General features: G+C 41.5%; 1 protein-coding gene across 3 annotated transcripts in view; it reads right to left on the minus strand.

The window, feature by feature from the left end:
* The window catches only part of LOC110527722 (rho guanine nucleotide exchange factor 3), a 124,163-nt gene that overhangs the window by 15,408 nt on the left and 83,353 nt on the right, over positions 1-25,402 (minus strand). For 2 of the 3 annotated variants that reach the window (XM_021609182.3, XM_021609183.3), the window contains 2 exons: positions 10,409-10,516; positions 6,896-7,072 (listed from right to left, as the gene is read on the minus strand). In XM_021609182.3, coding sequence (XP_021464857.3) covers positions 6,896-7,072; positions 10,409-10,516 — 285 coding nt within the window. Of the gene's footprint in view, positions 1-6,895; positions 7,073-10,408; positions 10,517-15,430; positions 16,395-25,402 lie in introns of those variants that run through there. The other variant, XM_021609181.3, reaches the window with a different exon arrangement.

Consider the following 25,402-nt stretch of genomic DNA (forward strand, 5'->3'; position numbering starts at 1 on the left):
CTTTCAGCCATACAGTTTTTCAAAATCTCATCAATTCATGGAGCCTTAACAGTTCTAAAAGTCAGTTTCTTAACATATCCATGTTTATCAATAATTGGAAGAAGCAATTAAATAAATTAATCAAGTGCAGCGTCTGGATGCTCCTCATTAACTTCTCTAGGGTAGGGAATTTTGGATAAAAAGCATGCCCAAATTAAACTGCCTGCTACTCAGCCATAAAAGCTAGAATATGCATATAATTAGTAGATTTGGATAGAAAACACTCTGAAGTTTCTAAAACTGTTTGAATGATGTCTGTGAGTATAACAGAACTCATATGGCAGGCAAAAACCTGAGAAAAAATCAAACCAGGAAGTGGGAAATCTGAGGTTTGTAGTTTTTCAACTCTTGCCCTATCAAATATACAGTGTCTATCGGGTCATGTTGCACTTCCTAAGGCTTCCACTAGATATCAACAGTCTTTAGAACCTTGTTTGATGCTTCTACTGTGATATGGGGGCGAATGAGAGGTCTGCCAGCAGCCACGAGCTCAGTCTCGCGCGTTCACGTGATTGCATTTCTGAAGACAAAGGAATTCTCAGGTTGGAACATCATTGAAGATTTACGTTAAAAACATCCTAAAGATTAATTCTATACATCGCTTGACATGTTTCTACGGACTGTAACGGAACTTTTGGACTGTCTGCTCGTGCGTCATGAAGTTGGATTACTGGACGTGCTAACAACAAGGAGGAATTTGGACATAAATGGACATTATTGAACAAAACAAACATTTATTGTGGAACTGGTATTCCTGGGAGTGCATTCTGATGAAGATCAAAGGTAAGTGAATATTTATAATGCTATTTCTGACTAATGTTGACTCCAACATGGCGGATATCTGTATAGCTTTATTTGTCGTCTGAGTGCCGTACTCAGATGATTGCATGGTGTGCTTTTTCCATTAAGCTTTTTTGAAATCTGACACAGCAGTTGCATTAAGGAAAAGTGGATCTAAAATTCCATATGTATAACACTTGTATCTTTTAGCAATGTTTATTGTGAGTATTTCTGTAAATTGATGTGGCTCTCTGCAAAATCACCGGATGTTTTGGAACTACTGAACATAATGCGCCAATGTAAACTCAGATTGTTGGATATAAATATGAACTTTACCGAACAAAACATACAGGTATTGTGTAACATGAAGTCCTATAAGTGTCATCTGATGAAGATCATCAAAGGTTAGTGATTCATTTTATCTATATTTCTGATTTTTGTGACTCCTCTCTTTGGCTGGAAAAATGGCTGTGTTTTTCTGTGACTTGCCTCTGACCTAATATAATCGTTTGTTTTGCTTTCGTCGTAAAGCCTTTTTGAAATCGGACACTGTGGCTGGATTTACAACAAGTGTATCTTTAAAATGGTGTAAAATACATGTATGTTTGAGACATTTTTATTATGGGATTTCTGTTGTTTTGAATTTGGCGCCCTTCAGTTTCACTGGCTGTTGACAGGTGGGACGCTACCGTCCCACGTACCCTAGAGAGGTTACATCATACCAACAAATATTTTTAACATCATCCACATAAGAGGCCCAGCAAAATCTTTTGTAAGATCTCTTATATACTATTTTAGGCCAAGCTTTTGAAACTTTGGCTTTCCTGGATATAGCCATAATATTGTGATCACTGCATCCAATCAGTACCGATACAGCTTTAGAACAAAGTTCTACAGTATTAGTAAAAATGTGATCGATACATGTGCATGACCTTGTAGTTTTTATTAACACCCTGGTAGGTTGACTAATAACATGAACCAGATTACAGGCATTGGTTACAGTGAGAAGCTTCCTCTTGAGTGGACAGCTTGATGAAAACAAGTCTATTCAGGTCCCCAAGAAAATAGACCTCTCTGTTTACATCACATACACTATCAAGAATTTCACACATATTATTTAGTTACTGACTGTTAGCACTTGGTGCCCTATAACAACACCCCAAAATAAAAGGGTTTAGATGTACCACAACACTTCTCTAAGCCTTACAGGGATATGGCTCTGAATATATATATTAACACCTCCCCCATAAGCATTTCTGTCTCTTCTATAGATGTTATATCCATGTATTGCTACTGCTGTATAATCAAATTAATTATCTAAGTGAGAGTCTCAGAAATGGCTAATATACAGTTGCAAGAAAAAGTATGTGAACCCTTTGGAATTATCTGTATTTCTACATAAATTTGACAATTTTATCTAATCTTCCTCTAAGTCACAACAATAGACAAACATTGTGCTTAAACAAATAACACATACATTATTGTATTTCTCTTGTCTATATTGAGTACACAATTTAAACATTCACAGTGTAGGTTGGAAAAAGTATATGAACCCCTTGGCTAATGACCTCTCCAAAAGCTAATTGGAGTCAGGACTCAGCTAACCTGGAGTCCAACCAATGAGACGAGATTGGAGACGTTGGTTAGAGCTGCCTTGTCCTATAAAAAAACACTCACAAATCGGAGTTAGTTATTCACATGAAGCATTGCCTGATGTGAAACATTCCTCGAACAAAATATATCTCAGAAGACCTAAGATTAAGAATAGTTGACTTGCATAAAGCTGGAAAGGGTTACAAAAGTATCTCTAAAAGCCTTGACGTTCATCAGTCCACGGTAAGACAAATTGTCTATAAATTGATAAAGTTCAGTACTGTTGCTACTCTCCCTAGGAGTGGCCATCCTGCAAAGATGACTGCAAGAGCACAGTGCAGAATGCTCACTGAGGTTAAGAAGAATCCTAGTGTCGGCTAAAGACTTACAGAAATCTCTGGAAAATGCTAACATCTCTGATGAGTCTACGATACGTAGAACACTAAACAAGAATGGTGTTCATGGGAGGACACCACGGAAGAAGCCACTGCTGTCTACAAAAAACATTGCTGCATGTCTGAAGTTAACAAAATGGACCTGGATGTTCCACAGCGATACTGGCTAAATATTCTGTGGTCAGATGAAACTAAAGTTGTGGTGTTTCGAAGGAACACACAACACTGTGTGGAGAAAAAAAGGCACAGCACACCAACATCAAAACCTCATCCCAACTGTAAAATATGGTGGAGGGAGCATCATGGTTTGGGGCTGCTTTGCTGCCTCAGAGCCTGGGCAACTTGCTATCATTGATGGAAAAATGAATGTTTATCAAGACATTTTGCAGGAGAATGTTAGGCTGTTTGTCTGCTAATTGAAGCTCAACAGAAGTTGGGTGATGCAACAGAACAACGACCCAAAACACAGAAGTAAACAAACAGAATGGCTTCAACAGAAGAAAACATGCCTTCTGGAGTGGCCCACTCAGAGTCCTGACCTCAACCTGATTGAGATGCTGTGGCATGACCTCGAGAGGGGTTTACAACTGGGCATCCCAAGAATATTGCTGAACTGAAACAGTTTAGTAAAGAGTAATGGTCCAAAAGTCCTCCTGACCATTGTGCAGGTCTGATCCGCAACTACAGAAAACATTTGGTTGAGGTTATTGCTGCCAAAGGAGGGTCAGCCAGTTATTAAAGGGGGTTCACATACTTTTCCCACCAAGGACTGAAGGTTTACACGGTCTGGTCAATTTAGATATGAAAATGTATAATTGTTTGTGTGTTATTAGTTTAAGCAGACTGTTTGTCTATTGTTGTAACTTAGATGAAGATCAAGTCAAATTTTATGACCAATTATTGCAGAAATCCATGTAATTCCACATACTTTTTCTTGCCACTGTATGAATGGTATCTGATGTTAGCAAGTTATTGATTCATGAACCTTATTTCTAAGGTTACATATATTAATGGGATATTTTCAGCCCTTTCCTGGGTAGCTTATCAGAGATAGACATAATATGGAAAAGAGCAAACAAAGAGATACTAATTGATTAATATATATTTGTGTGTGCGTGTGTGCACTGCTGGGTTGAAGCTATGAACCCATAGGCTTGGCTTTCTCATCCCTTCCAGGCTTCTGGAAACGAGGGTGGACAATGAGCCTGTCATAGTGGATGTAAGCAATGTCCCCACGCGCTCTGGCAGCTTTCATGGCTGAGATCAGTTCTTACCTCTTCTGGCCCACTGCTTCAGAAAAGTCCTCGATGAGGAAGATATACATTTCTCTCAAGTGCTTGGCTCTTTCCAGAACAGCTACCTTGTCCTTGAACCTCAGGAACTCGACCACTATCGGCCCGGGACGGTGGTGGTTTTTCCAGTCCTGTGGGTGCATTCTACCTCAAACTTTTGGTGGTCAATCTTCAATTTCTCAGAATTTCCCTCACTTTGTCCTGTTTTTCAGGTCCTAGACCTCTAGTCAGGTCATCTATTATTTGAAATCGTCAAAACAATGTTGATTCTGCTTTTGGAACTATTTTTATTAGTTTAAAAGATCCTTCAGCTGTGATAGAGAGACCCCACTGTCCTCAACAGTTGGCTTTGGTCTTTGTCATGGTAGCCGGCAACGTAGGTTACGCGGTTACACCTCGCAGTTACAGACAGGGCAGGTCACAGGGATGATTGAACACAACAAACAGCAGGGATTTAGACAGCCACAAACCCGGTACAATCCACGGTCCCAGCCACAATGGCTAACCGTGTCACAGGCTGCTTTCAAGCCCTCAAGAAACCCCGCTAGCTTGATAGGCAGCTAGCTGACATTTCAGCCTGTTTTGGTAGGATGGAGTTTTGGCCTGCCTGGTGACATCACTAGGCAGTAAATTTGTTCCAAACTTTCTGCCAATGACAACTAGTTTTCAGTTTTCCCTTCCCTACTCAGATCAATCCCAGACAGTCGTAGCAAAATTCTTGCTCAATAAATATTTTTGTTTCTTTTTGACCACTAACACTTTACACTCGTGGGAATTTGCCTATATAGAAAGGGCTACATTGAAATGTTTCTTACAGAAAAAATATGAAAAGCATATGCTTAACCATGGTAGCAATTGAAAGGGAACAGTTTGGAGATAATGTGGAAATTATTATACCAAAATGTGAGGACTACAGTTCACCTGACAAGACTGAATCCAAAACATTACGCTGTTGATTTTATGTGCATTTTAGATTTACTATACTTTGCTGTATTTGTTGATAACGAAATCTGAAAATGTGGAGTAGGTGCAACATAAGACAAAAAAATGACAAGGGTTTGAGTGAGAGGACTAACTGGTGTCTCCCAAGTGGACACACACACCTCTCCAAAATGTACACAGTCCCGAAGCAATTTCAATGCACTTTTATGACTCAAAGAATAGTCTTCAACTATAAAAAGGTACTTTTTTGAGCTCTCCTATCTGTGCCGTTCAGAAACTTAGAGCAAGCACACTTGTACACAATTACTGTTGTTGTTAACGCAATCCAAAAACAGACCAATATAAAATCACAATCTGGGTCAGTTGGGCAGGATTTGAAAGCTTGTTCTATTGCCAATATGACTAGCTAAATTATAAAATATGATCTTACAGTGTTAGGCTTTCACAAAGGCAATTCAGAGAAACAGATGGTAACTTTGGTGCACTTAGAAAGCAGTCATCAGTGCCTTCAGTTGCATGTGCCAAGGCAAATTTTCTTCACAATTTAAAAAAATAAAAATAGTAGGCTGGCTCATTCTGTTCAGAACAACCCAGGGTATGACGACATGTAATCTTGTTGCTGTACATCAAACATGGTGATCATAAATGGTGACACTGATGATTTGGATACGTGAAGCGCACATATTTTTGGCTAGCTTGTATGGCATCAAATCGGTATTTATTATAATCCTCAATGTCTCATCTTTCAAAATAAAATGTTCATCTTAAATTTACAGCATTTCCCTCTGACAATTTTTGGGGCAAAAGTTGCCCAATTACCAGGAGGGATGGGGTCAACTTCTTGTTGCATGTGGTGCTCAAATTCAGTACGTTTGTCAGTCAAAACTCATGCAGCGCTTTGAAGTGCAGGGCCAGACCTCTGACGTCATGTGTAGTATGTTACTGTACAGCCAATTACAATCCAATGTTCACGGCTATTAGTGCCCAAATCTGCCATTTCCAACCCGTACGAGTGTAAAGGGCTACTTGAAAACAGAGTAAGATACTTAATTGTTACCCAGAAATGATATCAAGATAAAAACAGCTGCACTAGACCTTAAACTAAATGCATTATACCAGTATATACCATTATGTCATGTTAATATGATATCAATGGGGGCCCCCTTGAGGTCATTGCCCCTGGTCACATGCCCTGATTGATTGCCCAGACGGTATTCAGAACATCATTACTACAAGTTTAGATAGCTGGCAAAAAATCATTAGCCAACATGGCTTATTGAGTGACTTACATAACGAGAAAAACTACTGATGAAAATGTCACCTTGTGTATACTACCACGCTAACTCTCAACAGTAAGTTGAGAGCCCGACTGAGTTCCTAAAAAAATAGATTTAATTGTTTTGGGGTCGGGGGCCCGGTTTTTGGAAATTGATCCAAGGGCCTATAAAAGGCCGCCAGTTGCCCATCCCTGAACTAGGATCTAGGGATTCTCTCTCTAGTTTTGGATTTTGCTATGAGCCCTCAAACTAAAAAGTCTTCCATGCATTCTAGGAGATGCACATCCTTGGTATAGTCATGCTATTCTAAAAGTTTATGACATGGCCTCCATTTTAATGTCAGTTGAAATCAAAGCCAGACAAACCTTCCATCCAAAACTATGCAATACACTATACAGGTGCATATACAAGCCTGACAGTATTTATATTCCTCTGATAGTAACTGTGTACTCCCTTTTGTAACCCTGATAGTCTCGTCCATAAGCCGGCTCTCTGGAGACAAGGCTACCCTAGTGTTAGTAGCAGTGCTCGGACATAGTAACCTCCCGTACTACCCCTGTTGAAAAGCTTTCCGCACCTCTTGGCGATTGATCTCCTTGGACGACAGCATCTGGTGTCCAAGCCGCACGTCAAAGGTCTCGCTCCACAGCTTGCTGTCACGCCGCTTGGTGTTGGCAGGCGGGGCCGGCCGCGTCCATGGTCTGGGAGGCATGACCGACTCTGTTCGACTCTCACTGCGGAAGCTGATGGAACGCTGCGGAATAGAGAGAGAGAGAGAGAGAGAGAGAGAGAGACACAGGAAGGTGAGTGGTCCTGTGTGAGTGATTGAGAGAAGAGTATGAAAAGACAAAGATTAGAAAAATTGTCCTTCATAGGACATCAACTAGGAAGGATATAAAAAAGACCATATCAACACATTTGTTCTCATATGCCACTTACCTTATTTCTGATATCTGTAGGTTACTGTACAATTGTCTAGATTATCCTGTCTGTAATGCTATTCAAGCACTGTGCGACGATAGTGAGGCCAGAATAATTCAGAACACAACACATCATACACAGGTCAGATGAGGGCTGGCGTACTTAGTGGATGATGGTCTGGAAAGTGATTGATTTGGACTTAGAACATAACAGATAAGCTGGCTAGGGCTGGGCCTTCTAGGTCGGCCAATCCCGCTATTCATGTTTTATGTTTTTGTAGACATGTGTGGTGTAATTTCAATTGCCTTGACACAAATGGCTGTCTGTTTAGTCATTATGAGGTAAGACATTAAGGGGGTCATACATACTGTGCCTTCAGAAAGTATTCATAGCCCTGGACTTATTCCACATTGTTATGTTACAGCCTAAGTTAATTTCTTTCTCTCTCGCCCATCTACACACCCCACAAATACCCCGTAATTACAAACTGAACAAAGGGTTTTTAGAACGTTTTGCAAATGTACAAATTAAATACCTCATTTACAGTAGTCACATGTATACATGTTACAATCACATTTAGCAGTGATTACAGCTGAGAGTATTTCTGGTCTCAAGTCGCTCGCTTTGCACACCTGGATTGTACAATATTTGCACATTCTTTAAAAAAAAATATTCAAGCTCTGTCAAATTGATCATTGCTAGACAGCCATTTAAGTATTGCCATAGATTTCCAAGCCAAAACTGTAACTAGGCCACTCAGGAACATTCAAAGTCGTCTTGGTAAGCAACTCCAGTGTATATTTAGCCTTGTGATTTAGCTTATTGTGTTGCTCAAAGGTGAATTTGTCTCCCAGTATCTGTTGGAAAGTAGACAACCAGGTTTTCCTCTAGGATTTTGCCTGTGCTTAGCTCTATTCCATTTATTTTTAGCCTAAAAAACTCCCTAGTGCCATAACATGATGCACCCATCACTATGCTTGAAAATATGAAGAGTGGTACTCAGTTGTGTTTACCCCAAACACAACGCTTTGTATTCAGGACATAAAGTTAATTTCTTTACCACATTATGTGCAGTTTAACTTTAGTTCCTTATTGCAAACAGGATACATGTTTTTGAATATTTCTATTCAGTACAGGCGTCCTTCTTTTCACGCTGTCATTTAGGATAGTATTGTGGTGTCCATCCTCAGTTCTCCCATCACAGCCATTAAACTCCAACTGTTTTGAAGTCACCATTCGTCTCATGGTGAAATCCCTGAGCAGTTTCCTTCCTCTCTGGCAGCTGAGTTAGGAAGGACGCCTGTATCGTAGTGACTGGATGTATTGATACACCATCCAAAGTGTAATTAATAACTCCACCATGTTTGAAGGGATATTCAATGTCTGCTTTTTATTTTAACCCATCTACCAAGAGGGGCCCTTTGCGAGGCATTGGAATACCTCCCTGGTCTTTGTGGTTGAATCTGTGTTGGAAATTCACTGCTCGACTGAGGTAGCTTACAGATAGAACTATGTGATGGGTACAGAGATGAGGTAGTCATTCAACAAAATAATGTTAAACAATATTCTGGCATACAGAGTGAGTCCATGCAACTTACAGTACGTTCGGAAATTATTCAGACCCCTTTCCTTTGTTACGTTACAGCCTTATTCTAAAATGCATTCAAATGAATTGTTTTCCTCATCAATCGACACACAATAGATTGACACACAATGACAAAGCGAAAACAGGTTTAGACATTTTTGCAAATTTGTTAAAAATTAAACAGAAATAGCTTATTTACATAAGTATTCAGACCCTGTTATGAGACTTGAAATTGCGCTCGCTCAGGTGCATCCTGTCTCCATTGATCATCCTTGAGATGTTTCTACAACTTGATTGGAGTCCACCTGCAGTAAATTCAATTGATTGGGCATGATTTGGAACCAACCTGTCTATACAAAAAGGTCCCACAGTCGACAGTGCATGTCAGAGTAAAAACCAAGCCATAAAGTCCAAGGAGACTTTTGTAGAGCTCCGAGACAGGAGCTGTCAAGGCACAGATCTGGGGAAGGGTACCAAAAACATGTCTGCAGCATTGAAGGTCCCCAAGAAGAGTAGCCTTCAACATTCTTAAATGGAAGAAGTTTGGAACCACCAAGACTCTTACTAGAGCTGGCCGCACGGCCAAACTGAGCAATCGGTCGAGAAGGGCCTTGGTCAGGGAGGTGACCAAGAACCCGATGGTCACTCTGACAGAGCTCCACTGTGGAGATGGGAGAACCTTCCAGAAGGACTCCACCAATTAGGCCTTTATGGTAGTGGGCAGATGAAAGCCACTCCTCAGTAAAAGGCACATGACAGCCCGCTTGGAGTTCGCCAAAAGGCACCTAAAAGGACTCGGACCATGAGAAACAAGACTCTCTGGTCTGATGAAACCAAGATTGAATCCTTTGGCCTGAATGCCAAGCGTCACGTGTGGAGGAAACCGGGCACCATCCCTACGGTGAAGCATGGTGGTGGCAGCTGTAATCGCTGCCAAAGGTCCTTCAACAAAGTACTGAGTAAAGGATATAAATACTTATGTAAATGTGATAGGTTTTTATACATTTTTGCAAATGTATAAAATATAAAAAACTGTTGTTGCTTTGTCATTATGGGGGATTGTGTGTAGATTGATTGGGAATAAAAACAATCCATTTTAAAATGTGGAAAACGTCAAGGGGTCTGAATACTTTCCAAATGCACTGACTCTTTAAGCAAATGTTTAATCTTGAACTTATTTAGGCTCTCCTAACAAAAGGTTGAATATTTAGACTCAAGACGTTTCAGGTTTTCATTTTGTATTCATTTGTAAACATTTTGAAGAGGGAAAAAAACAATTCCACTTTGACATTATAGGGTTAGGCCAGGGACCAAAAATCGAAATTTAAATCAATTTTTATTTCAGGCTGTTAACAAAAGAAAATCTGGAAAAAGTCAAGGGGTATGAATACTTTCTGAAGGATCTGTACTCATGACAAGTCTAACAATGCATTATTACTTCATCATAATGCCTCATTCCTTCAGGCTAAAAAAAGTTAGTGTTACCAATGATATTTAACACTTTATCTGTAGTGTTTTGTCCTGTGCTTGTATTTGTCAGAATAGGTATTTCAGTAGACTATAAATGGTGGTGTAGTGTTGTACCTGCAGTGTTTGTCCGATCCGCTTCAGAGGTGCAGCCTTGACTGGAGGTATGAGGTTGGCCAGCGATGTAACCCGAGAAAGAGGCTTCACCCGCTTGTTACAGGGCTCCTGGAGAGACCAAAGACACTTTGTGATTAATGTTTGTATCTGACTGTGTGTTAAAATGGCAGAGGGGAGACAGCAGATTTTTTTTAAACAATTAAAAAAAAACAGAAAAGATGAAGAAAGAAAAGGTGGTAGTGGTGCAGATGAAACATTTTGTGGAGTCACAGTAGTTAATACCTTCTGCGTCCCAATCTCCATTGGATCCCATCAACACCAAAGCTTCAAGACTGGAGCCAGTTTAGGTGAACCAGCAGTACTGACCAGATCTGAGACCAGGAGGATAATATTCATCCTCATCGCACCTTGTCCTCTCTCTATCCCTCCCCCGCCCCCGTCACGACCACGGAGTCTCAGGTCTTCCTGACCAGCTGTTGCACCGTCAACCAGGGGTTACCCCTGTCCCATCTACATACATCCAAAAACATGTACGGTCTTCTCCTCTCCTCAGTGCCCCTCAAGGTTACAGTATACAGAGTCTGTCAAACATACAAGGTTTCCTGTAATCAAAACAGACACAGGTAGCCGGTAGGTGATCGAGAAATCAAGGATGTCTTGTCCGCAACTCCAGCATCTTAACCATTGAGATGTGCATGTTTCCCTTTTTCTATGACTCCCCATCCCGTCTTCATTCCCTCCCTCGTTGTCACCTCTGCAGGTTTCTCCGGCTGTGTCCTGTTCTTACCACGACAGACGATTTGACCTTACAGCAGTGAAAAGAGGTTTAGAATGCCCTTTGTTTCCTTCCGCAGCACTCCATCAGGATAACATTAGAAGATGAGATCCGACCTCCAGTTGCTGCAGTCAGTCAGAATCATCAGGGGGGAAAAAAACAGACTGACGGGAAAATATCTGCAACCTGCAAAACACCCTTGGCAGCAGCATCATCGCTCTATTCTCCCATCCTCCATTTCCCCCTTCTCCTGCTCTCTCCTTGTGACGTTGATCAGTATTCTGGGAACGCAGTCTTTTCAGACTGGGTAACCCCTCGTCACAATTCACACATGCCTGCTTCACACACACACACACACACACACACACACGATAGGCCTGGCTATGCAGCAACAAAAGCAGGGCCATTGTGACTCATAAAAGATACAGGTAACTGGCAAAATAATGGAAACACTTGAGTAAATGAGGGATACAAGGTACACTGAAAACAGGTGCTTCCCCACAGGTGTGGTTCCTGAGTTAATTAAGCAATTAATATCCCACCATGCTTAAGGACATGTATAAAAAAATGCTGGGCAGGCCATTATTTTGGCTACCATGGCTATGGCCCCATAGGACGACAATGCCCCCATCCACAGGGCACGAGTGGTCACTGAATGGTTTGATGAACATGAAAAATCCTATTCCATGGCTGTGTCAGTCACCAGATCGCAACGCAATTGAGATTCTGGAGTGGTGCCTGAGACAGCATTTCCCACCACCATCAACAAAACGCCAAAGGATGGTGGACGTATGGAGTCGCATCCCTCCAATAGAGTTCCAAACACTTGTAGAATCCATGCAGGGGTGCTTTGAAGCTGTTCGGGCTTGTGGTGGCCCAAACCCCGATTTAAGACACTGTTGGTATTTCCTTATATATATCCCTTATATTCTCTCGATTGGAGAGAAGTGAGTGGCAGTTCAAATCAGACTTTACAAAATGGTGTAATCAAACACTACTGGCTTACTTAGGCTGAATCCCAAATGGCACCCAAGTCCCCTATTTGCACTATGTTGGGAATATGACTTGTCAGCAGAGATTCATTACTGTGAACTCAATATGTTGTTTAAATTCTTCTTATGCAATCCAACCCCCATAATCTGCAGACTATCTGATATTAGCGATAGGACCACGGGCTCGGCAATCTGTTCATGTGCCAATCAATATCATCAGCAGCAGCATCCCATCTCAGTGAAATGCCAGTCATTTAGTTGTTGATCTTTACAGGGGAGAGAGATTAGGGAAAGGGGGATACCTAGTCTGTTGTACAACTGAATGCAGTAAATGAAATGAGTCTTCCGCATTTAACCAAACCACTCTGAATCAGAGGTGCGGAAGGCTGCCTTAAAAAAATATATATAGACTGATAGTACAGTCGTGGCCAAAAGTTGAGAATGACAAATATTAATTTCCACAAAGTTTGCTGCTTCAGTGTCTTTAGATATTTTTGTCAGATGTTACTATGGAATACTGAAGTATAATTACAAGCATTTCATAAGTGTCAAAGGCTTTTATTGACAATTTACATGAAGAAGATGCAACGAGTCAATATTTGCAGTGTTGACCCTTCTTTTTCAAGACCTCTGCAATCCACCATGGCACACTGTCAATTAACTTCTGGTCCACATCCTGACTGATGGCAGCCCATTCTTGCATAATCAATGCTTGGAGTTTGTCAAAGTTCTCAATGGGATTAAGGTCTGGGGAGTTTCCGGCCATGGACCCAAAATATTGATGTTTTGTTCCCCAAGCTACTTAGTTATCACTTTTGCCTTATGGCAAGGTGCTCCACCATGCTGGAAAAGGCATTGTTCATCACTAAACTGTTCCTGAATGGTTAGGAGAAGTTGCTCTCGGAGGATGTGTTGGTACCATTCTTGATTCATGGCTGTGTTCTTGGGCAAAATTGTGAGTGAGCCCACTCCCTTGGCTGAGAAGCAACCCCACACATGAATGGTCTCAGGATGCTTTACTGTTGGCATGACACAGGACTGATGGTAGCCTCGTCTTCTCCGGACAAGCCTGGTCTTCTCCGGGCAAGCTTTTTTCCGGATGCCCCAAACAATCAGAAAGGGGATTCATCAGAGAAAATGACTTTACCCCAATCCTCAGCAGTCCAATCCCTGTACATTTTGCAGAATATCAGTCTGTCCCTGATGTTTTCCCTGGAGAGAAGTGGCTTCATTGCTGCCATTCTTGACACCAGGCCATCCTACAAAAGTCTTCACCTCCCTGTGCATGCAGATGCACTCACACCTGCCTGCTGCCATTCCTGAGCAAGCTCTGTACTGGTGGTGCCCCAATCCCGCAGCTGAATCAACTTTAGGAGACGGTCCTGGTGCTTGCTGGACTTTTGTGGGTGCCCTGAAGCCTTCTTCACAACAATTGAACCGCACTCCTTGAAGTTCTTGATGATCCAATAAATGGTTGATTTAGGTGCAATCTTACTGGCAGCAATATTCTTGCCTGTGAAACCCTTTTTGTGCAAAGCAATGATGACAGCACGTGTTTCCTTGCAGGTAACCATGATTGACAGAGGAAGTACAATGATTCCAAGCACGACCCTCCTTTTGAAACTTCCAGTCTGGTTTTTGAACTCAATCAGCATGACAGAGTCACACCTGTGTTAACGAGAGAATCACTGACATGATGTCAGCTGCTCCTGTTGTGGCAAGGCTGAAATGCAGTGGAAATGTTTTTTTTTTTTTTTTGGGGGGGGGGGGGGGGGGTTCAGTTCATTTGCATGGCAAAGAGGGACTTTGCAATTCATCTGATCACTCTTCATAACATTCTGGAGTATATGCAAATTGGCATCATACAAACTGAGGCAGCAGACTTTAAAAACTAATATTTGTGTCATTCTCAAAACTTTTGGCCATGACTGTATATTAGATACACTATATATTACACACAAAGTATGTGGACACCCCTTCAAATGAGTGGATTTGGCTATTTCAGCCACACCCATTGCTGACTGGTGTATATATTTGAGCACACAGCCATGCAATCTCCATAGACAAACATTAGTAGTACAAAAGGCCTTACTGAAGAACTCAGTGAAATTTGTTCTCTGGAGTCATTTAAAGCGCTTCACCATCTGGCAGTCCGACGGCCTAATTTTGGTTTGGTGGATGCCAGGAGAACACTACCTGCCCCAATGCATAGTGCAAACTGTCAAGTTTGGTGGAGGAGGAATAATGGTCTAGGGCTGTTTATGGTTCGGGTTAGGTCCCTTAGTTCCAGTCAAGGGAAATCTTAACGCTACAGCATACAATGACATTCTAGAACAATTCTGTGCTTCCAACTTTGTGGCAACAGTTGGGGGAAGGACTTTTCCTGTTTCAGCATGACAATGCCCTCATGCAAAAAGTGAGGTCCATACAGAAATGTCAATATTTCACATCGGGAGTACTGCATAGTTGACCTGCCCCCCTACAAATCACATGACCTCAACCCAATTGCAATGGTTTGGGATGAGTTGGACCGCAGAGAGGAAAAGCAGCCAACAAGTGCTCAGCATAAGTGGGAACTCCTTCAAGACTGTTGGAAAAGCCTTCCAGGTGAAGCTGGTTGAGAGAATGCCAAGAGTGTGCAAAGCTGTTAATGGCAAAGGGTGGCTATTTGAAGGATCTAAAATATATTTTAATTTGTTTAACACTTTGGTTACTACATTATTCCATGGGTTATCTCATAGTGTTGATGTCTATTACTCTACAATGTAGAAAATAGTAAAAATAAACTAAAACATTTGAATTAGTAGGTGTGTCCAAACTGACTGGTACTGAATATATAAAAATGATTCCATACTTCAAAAGCAATAATAACACTACCAATGCGATTCATGTCATTTACTCCTATATCATGACATTTACTTTGTATTTATTTTTTTCACTTGAAAAATAGTGAAATCATCCAAACCAGTGCAGCGTGACATTAAATGTGCTCTATCGTGGTACTTCACTATATTGTTTAGTCAACATTTCATAAAAGATTAAATGTATTCCTTAGGACTCCACATTTTTCAACAGTTTGATTAAATATCCACAACAAACGCGCAACAAAGTAGTAGTGCAGTGTATGTCCTATAAACTGTCTGCCTCCACTTAGTGTGCAAGTACATGATTGCGCGAAAGTACATTTTCACCGTATACAAACTGCAACAATTGAATGCAATCGATAATAGTTATATCGCAAATTAAACTCCCTACCTCCACTTCCTTAGCCGGTTGGGTGTTGCTGCTGACTGTCTGCACCTCCAGTGAACAGTTCATCCTCTTCACGACGAGGTAAAAGGGGTAATCCTTGGCCACCATGCTGCTGTCACCTTCCCCGTCCACGGAGGTTATAAACGCAGCAGGGTAGTCACATGCACGTCCTCCAGCAGTTACGGTGCTCGCCAGGGCTACGAAAAGTAAGTTCAAGTAGTATAAAATATCTTCCTGCCAACTCATCCCAGGCGAATTGTGTGCATCTACTCCGCTGTTGTGGAAACTGCGACTGCCAGGAGCGAAATTCCTCCTACTATATGCGCTCAGTGTGTAAATTGCACTCAGGATCAGAGAGCGGGCGAGGGCGTCGCGCATTGGAAAGAAATATCTCCTTACCCACATCCGATCTGAATAGCGCTAAACTTAGCTGCAGAATGTGCCCAGCCATGCGTTAGGCCTATGTGCTTATACCTTTACAGCACTGCAGGTGCATCCGATGTTCTATTTGCGCCATTTGAAACATCCTCTGTCATGACGGACTCTCAAGCACACCTCTCCGCTACCCCGTTCTAATAACTCCAGTGTGTTCTGTGCAGTATGGGAAAGCCAGTTATCCGTTTAATATTAAGAGTAATGTCGGTTAACCCAGAACTAAAGTCTAGTGTAATTGGTCAGACGCTCGACTAAATTCTGGGTCCATACCTGTTGAGAGAAAAGATTGAACAAGGATCAGAAGCGGAATGAAGAGCTTCACCCTCTCTCTTTGCAAGTAACAGGTATTGTGCAGAACATCTTCCCTTGCCAGAATCCCCCTTTACGCGAACGCGCACACACTCAATTCTTCATTGCTTTAGCCTACATTTCACTGATCTTAGTAGCAGAAAGCATTTTGTATTTGTGTCCTTCAAGGCAGATGTCAATGATCACGTTATGCTGCGTTTCATTGTATTTTTAATGGCGTTTTGATCGCGGGGGTGGCACTCGTAATGTCTGCAGTTTTCGGTTTGACTATTTGATTCAAGTGTATTAGTCTAGCAATACAGCTCTTTGCTAAAAAATCGGCATCTCTCCCATGTCTTATTCGACTAGTAGTTGTATTGAAATGTTTATTGCTTACCTACATTTCACTCCCTCTATGTTTAATATAACACACATACATTAATTATTCATTTCGGTTGACTATCCTGACAAGAAGTTTGTTCTATAGAAAGTATTTGACTCTGATGTGTTGGCAGGCAAGAAAATGCCTCACCTCACCTCCCCTTCTAATTTCCTTAATTTTGTCACTAGAGTCAAATACTTTCTGTGGCACACATCAGAGTCAAATATTTGTCTCAAAGTCTTGAGACATAAACCTAAATCTGTCGCCTCCACATGGGGTTTCTTGTCTTGCATGTTTTCCTTTTATGATTTGGTACAGTAATTATTATAGAAATAAAAGCAGGGAAAACAACAGGTATTAATTCAATCCCCTAGTAGCTCGCCATGAACAGCAGCAGCTTCTGGTTCAGTGAGCAGAGGTGGGGTGCCTTGCCTTCCCTTGCATGTTGCATTTCATGATTTGGTGAAGTAATTATTGTATTAAAGGAGGGAAAACAACAACTATAGGTCAATCGCAAGTAGCTCCCCTTGAAGCACATCACATCTGCAGCTCCTGTTTCAGCCAACAAGAAATTGATCCCAGTGTTAAGTCTTTGTTCTGGAGGGCTGAGAAGTTCCTGGCTTTGTGTTTTCCTAACAGACCAGGGAAGTGTGTAGGCTAGGGACAAAGCCAGTGGTGAGGAAAGTGTGGGTGTGTGTGCATGCATGTGTTTGTCTGTGCATGTGTGCCTGCGTGTGTGTGTGTGCGTAATAGTGTGCATGTGTGGACGAGCCCAGGCCCCAGCCAGTCCTTACCCGTAAAGCTACTGCCTGCCTGTAAACAAACACTGGCTTTCATATTGTCACTCAGTGAAGTGTAATTTAACATGTTTAATTCACTCACAAACGTCATCTGAAAGTTTCCGTATTGATTATTTTAAACCCAAGAACATATTTTAGAACAGTAATCTTAGTAAGACATTTGCTAACATGATTGCCAGTGCTAGCTAGATACAGTTGAAGTCCAAAGTTTACATACACCTTAGCCAAATACATTTAAACTCAGTTTTTCACAATTCCTGACATTTGGTCTTTGGTCAGTTAGGATCACCACTTTATTTTAAGAATGTGAAATGTCAGAATAGATGAGAGAATGATTTTCTTTCAGTCTTTATTTCTTTCATCACATTCCCAGTGGGTCAGAAGTTTACATACCCTCCGTGAGTATTTGGTAGCATTGACTTTAAATTGTTTAACTTGGGCAAAATGTTTCGGGTAGCCTTAAACAAGCTTATAAGTTGGGTGAATTTTGGCCCATTCCTCCTGACAGTAATGGTGTAAGTGAGTCAAGTTTGTAGGCCTCCTTGCTCGCGTACACTTTTTCAGTTCGGCACACAAATATTCTATAGAATTGAGCTCATGGCTTTGTGATGGACACTCCAATACCTTGACTTTGTTGTCCTTATAAGCTATTTTGCCACAACTTTGGAAGTATGCTTGGGGTCATTGTCCATTTGGAAGACCCATTTGCGACCAAGCTTTAACTTCCTGACTGAAGTGCTGCATTTGATGCCATCGATCACCACAGTCTTTTGGAGAGATTGGAAACCCAAATTGATCTACACGGACAAGTTCTGACCTGGTTTAGATCTTATCTGTTGGAAAGATATCAGTTTGTGTCTGTGAATGGCTTGTCCTCTGACAAATCAACTGTAAATTTCGGTGTTCACCAAGGTTCCGTTTTAGGACCACTATTGTTTTCACTATATATTTTACTTCTTGGGGATGTCATTCGAAAACATAATGTTAACTTTCACTGCTATGCGGATGACACACAGCTGTACATTTCAATGAAACATGGTGAAGCCCCTAAATTGCCCTCGCTAGAAGCCTGTGTTTCAGACATAAGGAAGTGGATGGCTGCAAACCTTCTACTTTTAAACTCGGACAAAACAGAGGTCCCAAGAAACAAAGAGATCTATTGAATCTGACAATTAATCTTAATGGCTGTACAGTCATCTCAAATAAAACTGTGAAGGACCTCGGCATTACTCTGGACCCTGATCTCTCTTTTGACGAACATATCAAGACTGTTTCAAGGACAGCTTTTTTCCATCTACGTAACATTGCAAAATTCAGAAACTTTCTGTCCAAAAAGGATGCAGAAAAATTCATCCATGCTTTTGTTACTTCTAGGTTAGACTACTGCAATGCTCTACTTTCCGGCTACCCGGATAAAGCACTAAATAAACTTCAGTTAGTGCTAAATACGGCTGCTGGAATCCTGACTAGAACCAATTTTTTTTATCATATTACTCCAGTGCTAGCCTCCCTACACTGGCTTCCTGTCCAGGCAAGGGCTGATTCAAGGTTTTACAAAACATTACATGGCTGCTCCTACCTATCTCTCTGTTTTGGTCCTGCCGTACATACCTACACGTACGCTTGAGAACAAGAGTTCCATAAGTGCGTGCAGGATAGAAATTTGCTTGCTAAGGATAGCCAACATATTCCTGAAATCCTCCTCAAGCAAACAATAGCCACAAGGGAACTCCAGATTGTCAATATTGTCCCGGACGAGAACGTAATAAACATAGCTTATACAACGCTGGAAATGTTCATTAGCTATTCCAGGCAAATCGGGCTCCATTGCAACCTAGCTAGCTATCTGGTAGCAGATGTTGACACAAACTCGTATGAACAGAATTTAAAAAAAAATACAATTTCGGAAACAATAGGCCGAAACAACAGGTCGAGGCACGTGACAGGAGTTTGTGATAGGAAATGACGTGCTGAGGTGACGTGCTAGATTCAGCCTGCGATTACATCCTGTTTTCAGGTGGAGAAAGAGTTGAGAGGATACGAGGAAGCTGCTGATGATGATGACGATGAGTAGACTGCAAAATAAACTATGTGTTTGTCACAGGGCCAGGGGGGGCGGGGAGGTGTCTGTGTCTGTTTGTGTGTCGGTCAGATGTCCGGACTGCTACACGGGTCAACGACTCTGTGTAAAGGCAGAATAGTATCCATCCAGCTCTCAGTATCACATTTCAATAGGACTCGACTAGCTGGTCAGTGTAACCTTTTAAAGTTGTGTCAATAAGGACAATCAATACACAAATCAAGTTATGTTAATACAGCTAATCAAATAAAAAACAGATTTTTATGGTTGTTGGCAAATATGTGATATCTCAGAGACTTTGATATATTGTTTATACTCTTCTCAAGCATCCTAGTGATGCTGATAGACATCTGACCTCAGCTGTCATATTTAAAAAATTAAATTAAAAAAACATTAATTTTACATAATGGTTATAAGCAAAGCAGTATTTATTTGATCTATATACATTTCTTTATGTAAGTCTGCTAACCACATTTCCCCCAAAGTGGGTAAATGATGTGTGATTAAAAAAATGATTACAGTATGTTATCCAATAGCCGTTTGTTCCTTTTTCCAAAGATCTATTAGATAATTCCAAGACTATTTTTAAGCGTGTGATGTTTTTTCCCCCCCTTATTAAACAACATACTAGAGCAGTCAGTCAGTCAGACAGGCTTTCTGATCCTGACTGAACCCTGTGTCAGTTTGTTATCAGTGAGAAAGGAAAATCTGGTCTGATGGTGTTCTGAAGGTACACTATTAATACATGACCTTTATGATAACCTTCCACCCACCAGAGAGATCAAATGGCAGCTCTGCAGATCCATGTCAGTCCGAGCAGATCATGGTAACTCTTCACACCCCATGCCTGTACAAAAACCTGCCCTCTGTAACCTGTATTAACCTGAAAGTGACTTTCAAACAACATTGAACAAGGGAACACAAGACAGATTCATGCTTCTATGTTTTTATTCATTTTTTTTTAAATAGAAAGTATTGGAAACCTGAATGTGAGTCAGATGTCATTTCTGACCTATCCAACCCAATATTCTATTTCTATGGTCCGAGTTCTGAACACTGAGAAAGCTCAGCTCAGTCAAGCTTGTCTGGCAGGTTTGAGTAATGCTGTGTGAGCCTGGTGAAGTGCAGAGTGAACGAGTCGACTGAACTTCCTGCATATTGCATTGGTCTGATGCTCTGATGAGTGGAGATGAGCGACTGTGCTAATTAGCTAGGGACTCACATAGTCCCGTGGTGTTGAGAGGAGTGTGTGCGTGTGTGTGTTTTTGCGTGTGTGTATGTGTTTTAGATGGCATTGTGTGGGTGTTGTTGGGGGTGAAAGGAAGACTTATTGAACCATATAAAAGAGGCTTAATTCTTCATTGTCCATTAATTTAATTAGAGGCAGTGTGTGTGTGTGTGTGTCTGAAACCAAGATGTGTTTGTGTGTGTAGGCAGGCTTGGTGTTCTACAAACAAGGCTCACACCAGGAGAGCAGCTCTGTGTCCCGACAATCAAATTATAGTCTGTTACATCCAGTATGTCGATTTACCGTAGTGCAAATGACAGGACTGACTGACTGGGCGTTCTCTCTGTTCTCTCTGTCCATGTCTAACAGCCTGCTATTTTACTATTCATGTGGCACATGACTACAATGGAATACAATACAATTAAACCCCCACCCCACCCTCCTTGCTGACACCCCCTCATCACGGTTGTCATTATCAGTTCCAGCGATTTACATTAAGGGTTGTCCTATTGCCTGGGGCAGGTGAACTGAGCAGTTGGGTAAGTTATATGAAAACAACCAAACTGCAAAGAATTCCTAGCCTACAAATTATATTTCTGGTTCATCCCCATTGTTTAAGTGAAGTACAGATCATTTGCGGCAGTTGGGCAAGTTGAGCTTACTCTGAGAATTATTTTCTGGTAGCAACCAAAATACAAAGAATTCCAGTACTGATCTTTCTGATTCCTCCCATACTGTATATGTAGGTGAAAGGCAGGCAATGCTGTAAATTGCACTTCTGCGTGTAAATAGTTCATTGAAATTTTCGGGCAATTGATCATAATCTTTGGGTAACGATAAAATACTCCTGACTTACTTGACGGGTCAAGTGACTTTCAGAATTTATTGTCATTATGCGTATGTTTCAGTGAATGCTGCATGTGTGTGTGTTACTCTGCATCAGGGTTCTTTTCACCATCTCATCATGTCAACAGCCCTTCAGCGTTGTAGCCATGTCCATATTGGCTTTTCTAGTGCATCTAGGGCAGGGATGGGCAACTCCAGTCCTCGGAACCGGAGTGGTGTTACACCTTTTCCCCATCCCTAGCAAACACAGCTAAACGATTAGCATTTTAAACCGAAGATCAGGATTAGTTGATTATTGGAGGTGTGTTCGCTGGGGCTGGGGCAAAAGTGTGACACCAATCAGGCTCCCGAGGACTGGGGTTGCCCATCCCTAATCTCAGGGCATGGTATTTGTTTTTCACACAGTAGGTCAGTGTTATAGAGGAGGGCTCTTAGTCAAGACCTTCCTTTCTTTATCACAACAGGGTCATGTTCATTAGGCACCAAATGGAAGAAAACAGAGAAACAACCTGTCCAATAACAAATGCTTGTTTTCGTTTTCAGTTTCAAATGTTTTGCAACGGTATGCACAAATTAATTCAATCAAAGCCTTTAGTTTAGATCAATTTGTGCCTCAAGCTCTGGAACAAATAACATATTTAGTATCCAAAGAGAAACCCAATCTCAACACAAACACGTGTGTGTTTTCCCCATTACGGAACAATTGCTAATCATAGTCACTCATTGTTCAACCAGCATGTATTGTAACAGAATGTTTAACTTCACAATGTCCTTATGTGCTTTGTTTGATTTCACATTCTACCTGATTGTCAGTTTCAAAATAGATAAGTAGTACTATGTGGGCTATGAACACAAGGCTGTCATCACACACACACTGCCTGTCCTCAATTCACACACAGTTCGGAATTCACATACACACACACACACACACACACACGTGCGCCTTTCCTGTCCACATCGCTCACCTCTTGCGCTCAAAGCCTTACATCAGGAAGAGGTAGAAATTAGAAGCCATTACTCCAATAAGCATCTAGTAAAGAGCAACACCCTTGCTTCTAGCTGTTACCCAGAAACTATGTTCACATTGGCACGATGTGGGCCCAATTCGGGCTAAGATATTGGCTGCATGTTGGCCCCCAAGGCATTTGCCCAGTGTGGCCCAGTATAGGCAGACCTCTGGTGAAGGCAGCGCTCACTTTGCCAGAAATAAGCCCGTTTTTCCCCTGCAAACATGCCCACATTGGCACGAAGTGGGCCTAATGCAGGCCAAAATATTGACCCCATGTAGGCTGCCCAACATTGGGCCGATTCTCCTTTGCTATTTAGGAATCATTTAATTTAGCATTTATTTATGACACTTTTAATTGAATGCATGAATTGCATACTTTTCGAGCCATAAAGGTATTTAAGGAACGTGATACAATGGCAGTGTATGAAATCTGGCTTGCTGTCACGTCTACTCCCGCTCCTCCCCTCCGGCGTTTGACGTCGCCAGTTTACTAACCACCGGTCCTGGGAACCATCATTACGCGCACCTGGCATTCATCATTACGCGCACCTGCGCTTTATCATTTGGCACACCTGGACTCCATTACCTCACTCATTACCTCCCCTTTATCTGGCACTCCCTTAAGTTCTTTCCCCGGGCGCTATTGTTTATGTTGTTCATGTCTAGACGTTACTCCTACGTTGTTTCGCTCCATGTTGTTTATTATATTAAACCCACCTGCTTCTTGCCTCCCAGCATCTACATTACACTTGCATACTACTTACTTAAACTGCATACTGTTTACTAATCGTACTACGTACTTTTTAGCAAATACTGTACGCAGTATGCCACAGCCGAAACGTATTACTTTTGGTGCATTCAAGACAACTGGGAACCCAGCTGAGACAGTGAAAAATTGTGACGTCGGTGATCTTTAGGTCAGCGAAATAGGAGCTCTAGGAAGATGCAGAGTTTGTCACTTGTAATTCCGAGTTGGCTGGCCGTAAAAAATATATCATCCATTTCAAAGCACGTTTTTTTCCCAAATTCCCAGCTGTCTTATTCTTTTATACCTCAATGTCTTGAACACACCATCAGTAACGGCTTCACATGGACTGGAAAGAAATGTCTGTAGCCCCACCCACTGACAGTTTAATTCGCCAGAGTGTTGTTGTTTTGGGCTAACGTTAGCTAAGTAGCTAGCATTTGGAATGACGTATTTGGAGTAAACTTGAGTGTACCGTAGGCCTGCGTGTATATCAACAGAAGAGTCACCTGAAGCTTGAGAGTAATGGGAATGCAGTGCTGAGGCAGAGGGCTCGTAATGAGTAAGGCTGGCTACAACTCTGAACTGTGTGTCATGAGCTTTCTGGTACCCACAGCTGCTGAGGCATCATCCAAGTAGGTGCCATATATTGTGACGGAGAAGTCCAGTGGCTACATGAATCAGGCTGGTTCCCAGAGTAGACCTCTACAAGATCGTTACCAAATCCCATCTTCATCAGCCATCTCCCTGACCACCTTACTCTGATCAAGCCATGAACTGTCCCTTTCCATCTTTGGAGGATCCATGCACTCATACTTGGCCTCTAGTGGTTGACCTATAGCTAGGCTACTTGTGATCATGTATTGCTTATTTGTTTTTTATACTTTTGATGAGCTTTGAGATTGTCATGAAAAGCGCTATAAAAATGTAATCAATTATTATTATGCCACAGATGGTTTATTTTAGTTTCGTAGAGCAAAAATCCAAGGCCAAGAGGCCGACAAATAAACTTCAATAAAAAAGTGATACTAGCATGAGCAGTGTTCGTGTTTCTGCAACAAAATAGCTCAGATGTGCAAGTGCATTTTTTTATGTAGATTTTGTTTTTAATAAAACACACCAACAGTAGATGTACCTGTATCACTTTTATTTTTTATTACAAAGAAGAAAACACAAAAAAACAACGAAATTAACTTTGGGTTTAAAAAAATAAATACAATACTGTACATACAAAATACATAAAACTACTTCTTAATCATGGTCTCTAAAACGGCCATAAGTCATGACTCCCTGGCAGTCACCTCCTTCTCCTACTCCAGCCCACATTAGGGCCATTCTGGGAAGGAGGGGAGCCCATAGCTGCACCTTGGGAGGATGAGGAGATGATGACCGATGGGGCAATGAAGTGGCAGCCCGCTAGCACTTCATCCATCACCGCATACCACTTCCAGGATGCGTCTATGGCCTCCAGTCCCTCGATGCTGACTCCGGTGGAGAGAGCTTTTAATTACTAAAAAATATGGAAAATGATAGCTTTCAGCATCAAACATGATACTTTACAATTGCAGTACATTTCTCTGGAATACTTTCTAGCAAGTGTGTCTTCACACGTATGTATATTCATTTTCTGGTGAAACATAGGAAATAGATGGGAAAGTGTTGTTGCACGAAAAGGATAACTTTATTAGCCAAGTACAGCAATAAATGTCAAGATAACATACAGCGGCGTACAGTGTGTTTTTGCTAAAGGTTCTCTTACTTCTTTTTCACCCTTACAGGTGACAGCTGCCCCTCCAGCTCACACTCCTTACCATAGATCCTGAAAAGACACCAGATGTACAAAATTAACCAAAACATGAGCAAAGTAGAGTGTGTGAACTTTCCGAAGTTAGCTAGACTGCCACATACTTTATCAAATTTGGAGTGCCAAGGTGAAACAGTAAGGAGTGCAGCTTACCATTACTTTCACCATAACAGGTCATGTGCAATGAAACTATCAAGAACCATTCAGACAGTAACCGTTCAGCTCATCACAGATAAAGTGAAGTGTCAAATCAGGAGAACTAGAAGAAAAGAGAAGTGTTGGGACCAGCACCGCTGTGGAAAATAGGAATATAGGTTACCGCGTGACTAACACTATAGCTAGTGCATAGTTTTGAACA

The sequence above is a fragment of the Oncorhynchus mykiss genome, chromosome 7 (assembly GCF_057628025.1).
Source record: "Oncorhynchus mykiss isolate SJ-2025 chromosome 7, ASM5762802v1, whole genome shotgun sequence".
Classification (NCBI taxonomy): domain Eukaryota; kingdom Metazoa; phylum Chordata; class Actinopteri; order Salmoniformes; family Salmonidae; genus Oncorhynchus; species Oncorhynchus mykiss.